The 6,107-nt window shown below is 34.7% G+C and overlaps 1 protein-coding gene across 1 annotated transcript; it reads left to right on the forward strand.

Moving 5' to 3' along the window:
- The first annotated feature begins 3,205 nt into the window (after nt 1-3,205).
- Nucleotides 3,206-5,890, forward strand: LOC122297329 (patatin-like protein 2). The gene is made up of 7 exons (XM_043107361.1): nt 3,206-3,442; nt 3,539-3,720; nt 3,875-4,061; nt 4,640-4,801; nt 4,914-5,216; nt 5,315-5,490; nt 5,605-5,890. The coding sequence occupies exons 1-7, from the start codon at nt 3,308-3,310 to the stop codon at nt 5,696-5,698; spliced, it is 1,239 nt and encodes a 412-aa protein (XP_042963295.1). The 5' UTR covers nt 3,206-3,307; the 3' UTR covers nt 5,699-5,890.
- Nucleotides 5,891-6,107: the final 217 nt, after the last annotated feature.

The following is a 6,107-nucleotide window of genomic DNA, read 5'->3' on the forward strand; positions in this document are numbered from 1 at the left end:
TGTGAAAGCCTGAGTTGTGTAATTGAACATTGTCATATGTGTAAGTAGTGCGATGTCACTTGAATGAAGAATTAGTGATACAATGTCGTGTAGATTGATGTAAAGATTGTAGAAGGTATAAAAGAAGGAGAACACAGAGGAAGAACTCACTCTGAAGATCATTCATACATTCACGTCTCTCTTTCTACTTCTTGAAGACTGACTATCTCGAAATAGGTCATTCTAAAGTGGCCTCATTACCCGATCTTCAAATATTGGCTTTTCTCCTGGAAGTCTAGTAGCTGAAACTCAATTAATCAATTCTCCAACATGGAGCACAGTCATACTTGAATAGAGATGAAAACAGAAGAAAATTTTCAAGTGAATTTTCTCTCTCAAGCTCATGGAATATACTCTCAAACATTCCTGCCAAAAACTCTCTAGAGAGATATCCAACTGAATCCTTTTAAATATTAAATTTGGAAGACATTCCAGTTGCAACATGACTCTGCTGATGGAGTGAATCTGTCGCAAAGACATCTCCTGACGGAAGGCTGACACTTAGAAATGAACTCTCTCTGCAGTAAATGATTCCAGTTCAACTTCTATTTTGGGTAAGTGCAGATTCCTAGCTAGGGACTCGATGTTTACGTAAATAACTTATCTAAATAATCTCTATTACTTCTTGATAAACTTAATATTGTTATAGATGAAGTCAATAAATAATTTACATTCATCCAAAATTACAAACTTAATGTATAGAATAAACTCTATCATTTTAATCCAAGTTCTTGTATTTAAAAGTACTTTTATGGACAAAATTTAATTTGTCCCTAGAATATCTCATCTCTACAAATCTAATTTTTTTTATAGTAAGGAGTCCTTTTTCACCTGCACAGTGTTAGAATATGTTAAAAAATAAATGCTCTCAAGTTTAACAAACAATGACTTTCTGGAAAGAGAGAGAGAGGGAGCTGGATCAGACCCTCAAGGTTTCTTGTACGTTTTTCTTCTTTTCAAATTCCTTTTATTTTCTGGTATGAAAAAAGAATAGCCTTTTTTCCATGTAGGGTTACCATTATGAAATTTTATCGTGCTATTTGGATAATGGTCTGCGATTGTTTTTCTATTTTAAAGTACTACTGGGTTCCGAGACTAGATCAATTACCTAACCTCTTAAGTTTATTTACATGTATATATATATTTTGCTTTTGTACAATATTATTGTTGTATACTTTATGGGGTGATCTTCTGCCATTGAGCTTGATTTTTAGCAATAAGATTTTTTATTGAATTTTTTCTTTCGCCACAAGGATATCTCAATTAGCACCAATAAATGTAACTATTTGATGTGGTACCTTTATTTGTGCAGGTCAGCCACTTTTATGGAATATGCGGCAGATTCAAAATATTGCAATTTTGGAGACATTGGAATGCAACGCGCATAGAAGTTGCCAATGAAAAGAAATCAATAGAAATTAAAGAATTACTCTTTATACATAATAATATTAAATATATATACATATATAGGAAAATGATAGTTATACTCATGAGTGCCCATGCATTGTACAATCATTTTAAAAAAAGTGAATGAATATGAGACCCACGTACATGAAAGGAAATTAAGTTTTTAATAGTAGATCTCCCTCTTTTTCAAAGTGACTGTATAATACTTGCACAATTCATGACTATTAAGCACAGCTTAACCGCTACGGATTCCCATCTAAATTTGATGCAGTTTCTAATTAAAACGCCGGTAACCCAAACATATATTTAAAACACAATACATGCTCACAACTAGTACTGTATGTGATCACTTTATTATTGGCGTTTTAAAAACGCCGGAAACTACTAGATTCGGTTGTAGTTCTAGTAAGTTGGTGGCGCTTCCAAAACACCGAAAACAATAATAGTTGTGTTTATACAAAAAGTCGGCAATGTTTTAGTGGTGGCATGTAGATAAGCGAAGTTAATTTGCACAAAACGCTATGGTAATATTTTTTCAAGTCCCGTTCTTTGAGCAAACGTCAAACTGGTAAATTGCGACGTGTACCAACACCGGCGTTAGTTTATACCGATAAATGAATGCCGAGAATTATTTGCCGGTGTTTATTGTAAATGTTGTCGGCGTTTTTAGAGAGCGAGAAAATCACGGATTTTTTGCAGTGAGATCGATGACTTAAAAAAAAAAATGTATTATTGCAGATATTGGGGCTGATAAAATCATATGATGAAGGGATTGACTAAAGTGGTAAAAACCTTGAGCTTGAGGTACACTCTCTAAGTCTAAGGTTCAAATTTTTTTTTAGTATAAATAATTTTTATGAGTAATTTTTGTCTAAAATTACATAAGGTGTATTTAAGGTGTATTTGTGGGCAGAAACTCCTTACCGACGACTTGTGTACCCTCAGATTAGTCAAGATGATATACCTAGACACCCAGCGTCGAAAAAAAAAAAAAAAATCCTGCAACGAGGGTTGGTCACCCATGGCGGCCAAAGATAATCTGGGTGAATGACCAGTATAAGACAGACTTTCCTGGAAAATAATGGTCATGTCTAAGCTGATCAGGTTGCGCGTCCAAGATCAAAATCTACTATTCTGTGATCCATCTTTAGGATCGATAAAAATACTAATTTTCTGAACAGGTCAGCAACCGCAAATAAATAAATATAACCATATATGCATGCAATTTGCTGCAGATCGTAATCTGATCAAGACATGTTGAATTAATTAATTAAATATTAATTGTCCGGTAAATAGAAGCAAGCGGGACTAGTTACTACGCAACATATGTTTCTAATTCGTACGTACTAGTTGGCACCTCCGTGCACCGCAAAGCTCTTTCGTCGATGAAATTAACTTCCTGCAGGGATCGATGTTGATCAGTTAATTAAACACGAGGAGTATGAGAAAATTGTCATGATCTTTTTCTTCCTTTTTTTTGGGTCATCATATATATAATATACATCCCACGGGAGAAAATTCTTATATTGATCTAGCCGTTATTAAATTATAGAATATTATAAAAAGTCTAAGAGAATGTTTGAATTATGGAAAGTTTCAATGCAAGACTAGTACAATTTCTTGTTCAACTATGCAACTTATGAACATATGCAACTGGGGAAAGATAAGGACATTTGAAATGTTGAGGATGGCCATGCATGGCTAAAATTTATTCTCTATAAATAGGGGTTTGTCGATGGATCAAATGCCAGAACAGAAACTTAAGCTTTCTTCGATCTTCCTCCTCATAACAACCACCAAGGCAATCCTTTCTTCTCATCTTACGACCACCGTAGCTTGCATACCCTTTCCCAGATTTTCCATGGAAAAAACAATGCCGATTCAGGCTCAACACCCAACATACAGGAACTTGATCACAATTCTAAGCATTGATGGGGGTGGTATCAGGGGGATCATCCCTGCTACTATACTTGCTTTCCTTGAATCACAACTTCAGGTATACGTGCAGTTTGGTTTGCAGGAAAGTTTCAGGTCTTAATGTTATATTAATATTACCATGTACTAACAAGTATTTCATAAAAACATGGCATAGGAGTTGGATGGAGAGGAAGCTAGACTTGCAGACTACTTTGATGTGATAGCAGGAACAAGCACAGGTGGTCTTGTTACTGCCATGTTAGCAACTCCAAATGAAAATAATCGACCTCTCTTTGCAGCTAAGGATATCAAGCCCTTCTATCTCCAACATGGTCCTCGAATTTTCCCACAGAAGAGGTACTACTCGTGATCATACTTGGACCACTTCCTCCCTTCACATATATAATTAAAACAGTTAATCTATATTCTGCGCATGACAACGTTTCTGAAAATTCTCGATATTTAATTATTAACTAATAAGCATGCATGCATCTGCTGGTTTTGATTGCAGTGGGTTATTTGGAGCAATCGGAGCAATATTTAGATCTCTGATAGGACCAAAGTATAACGGGAAATACCTTCACGGGGTTCTAAAGGAGAAATTAGGGGAAACTAGGTTGGATAGTACATTGACCAATATTGTTATACCAACGTTTGATATCAAGCATCTACAGCCCACCATTTTCTCATCAGATGAGGTCTGATCTCTCTCTCTCTCTCTCTCTCTCTCTCTCTCTCTCTCTCTCTATGGATGTTAGTTTTCTTTCATGTAGATTGTGACCAAATGACAATTTGCATATGAATATTCAGGTACAACTTAGACACAAATTAGAAAGTGACGTGGAAACATTAATAATATTATTACATAGTTTCAATATTCAAGCTATAATATTAAATTATAAGTTATTTATGTTGAAAATTATATATCTTAACAAATTAAAAGAAATATTTTATTCAATTTGCATTCACGTATATTCCTCATGGATGCGCGCACTTTGACAATACTTTATTCTAAGGTGATGTTTGGTAATGTTCTTCCTCTCATCCCATCTAATCTAATCTCATTTCATTCCATTCTCAAACATCACTCAAACAAAAAACATCTTTACCCAAAATATTTTACTACTACTCACAAATTATTTTACTACTATTCATAGATTGCTCATCTCATATCATTCCTCAAACATCCCTTAAATATTATTTATTAATATGTTAATTAATGATGAGGAAATGAGCTATTCTTCATATATTGATTTGAGTTCATGCATGCGCGCAGGCAAAAAAGGATTCTTGTTTGAATGCTCGGTTGTCCGACATATGCATTGGCACATCGGCGGCTCCAACTTATCTTCCTGCTCACCAATTCAGCCACCAAAACAGTGATGGAGATTTTAGTAAATTCAATCTTATAGATGGTGGTGTTGTTGCAAACAATCCGGTACAATATATATAATAATCTTTCATTTGATTTTTTGTTTACCTTAAAAGCTCCAAAAACTAAGCTGATGATCTTTATGGTTCTATATGTGCCTTCTGGGAAACATGTGCAGGCTCTTGTGGCCATAAACCAAGTAACCAAGCAAATCTTCGATGCAAATCCTGATTTCTTTCCAATCAAGTCCACAGACTACGGTCGTTTCCTAGTGATCTCAATAGGAACAGGCTCAGGGAAAATAGAGAAAAGATACAATGCTAAAATGGCAGCCAAATGGGGCCTTCTGAATTGGTTAATTCATGGAGGTTCAGTTCCATTAGTGGATGTGTTTACTCAAGCCAGTGCAGATATGGTTGATTTGCATTTAGCTGTGGTTTTCCAAGCCCTTCATTCTGAAGAGAATTACCTCAGAATTCAAGTAAGAAATTTCTTCTGATCCAGGGTTTGAGTGCTTGTAAGGGGTTTAAAATTTCAAGTTAATAATTAGTTAATATTTTTTATGAAATACTTGTTCAGGATGACACTTTGACTGGGACAGCAGCTTCTGTTGATGACTCTACGAAAGAGAACTTGAACGAACTTGTAGAGATAGGGCAGAGACTATTGAAGAAACCAGTATCAAGGGTGAATTTGCAGACGGGTTTGTTTGAATCAGTCAAAAGTTGTGGCACAAATGAGGAGGCTTTGAGAATGTACGTATGGGGAAACAAACTTCAATGTGCACTCATGCACATGTCATTAATTAAAATATCATGTCTGTGGTCATAATATTTTCAAACTAATTGTCGATAAAACTCTTCTTGCAGGGTAGCAAGAAAACTTTCACAAGAAAGAAAGTGTCGAGAAGGAAAACTTGCATACAAGGAGAACCTGAAAGTTGAAGCCGCTACTCGTTTTTAAGTCGATTTGTTAAGCACGTCCTTGCCTCCAATATGCATATGTGTGGTGTAGTAGTCAAAGTTTTTTCATTTGTAATCAACTTATTCTTTTCATTCTTTAAATTTTTTGTGACGTGTTGACCCATGAAGGGAATAACATTGTCAATTCGTTGATTGTTTGAAGCTACAATAAACAAAATGTTGTCAGGATAAATTTGAATAAATGTATGTTTGATGTAAAAATGATGACTAATATTATGTGTTATTATTGTTAAAAGTTTGCTAGAATTTCTTGAAAATCTTTATGTTGTAATATATATTCCAACCATTTAAGTTAACAATTATCATAGTGATTTAAATGATTCTACTTCATAGAATAGCATGGAGAATTTTAAAGGATTTCTATCCGCATGGAAATGCGTCAATTAAGG

This window comes from Carya illinoinensis, chromosome 15 (genome assembly GCF_018687715.1).
Source record: "Carya illinoinensis cultivar Pawnee chromosome 15, C.illinoinensisPawnee_v1, whole genome shotgun sequence".
Classification (NCBI taxonomy): Eukaryota; Viridiplantae; Streptophyta; class Magnoliopsida; order Fagales; family Juglandaceae; genus Carya; species Carya illinoinensis.

Excerpts from the sequence above, each read along its gene's own strand:
- LOC122297329 (XM_043107361.1), top strand. The coding sequence starts at position 3,308 with ATGGAAAAAACAATGCCGATTCAGGCTCAACACCCAACATACAGGAAC. Across the intron at positions 3,721-3,874 it reads CGAATTTTCCCACAGAAGAG|TGGGTTATTTGGAGCAATCG; the intron begins GTACTACTCGTG and ends TTTTGATTGCAG. Across the intron at positions 5,491-5,604 it reads AATGAGGAGGCTTTGAGAAT|GGTAGCAAGAAAACTTTCAC; the intron begins GTACGTATGGGG and ends CTCTTCTTGCAG.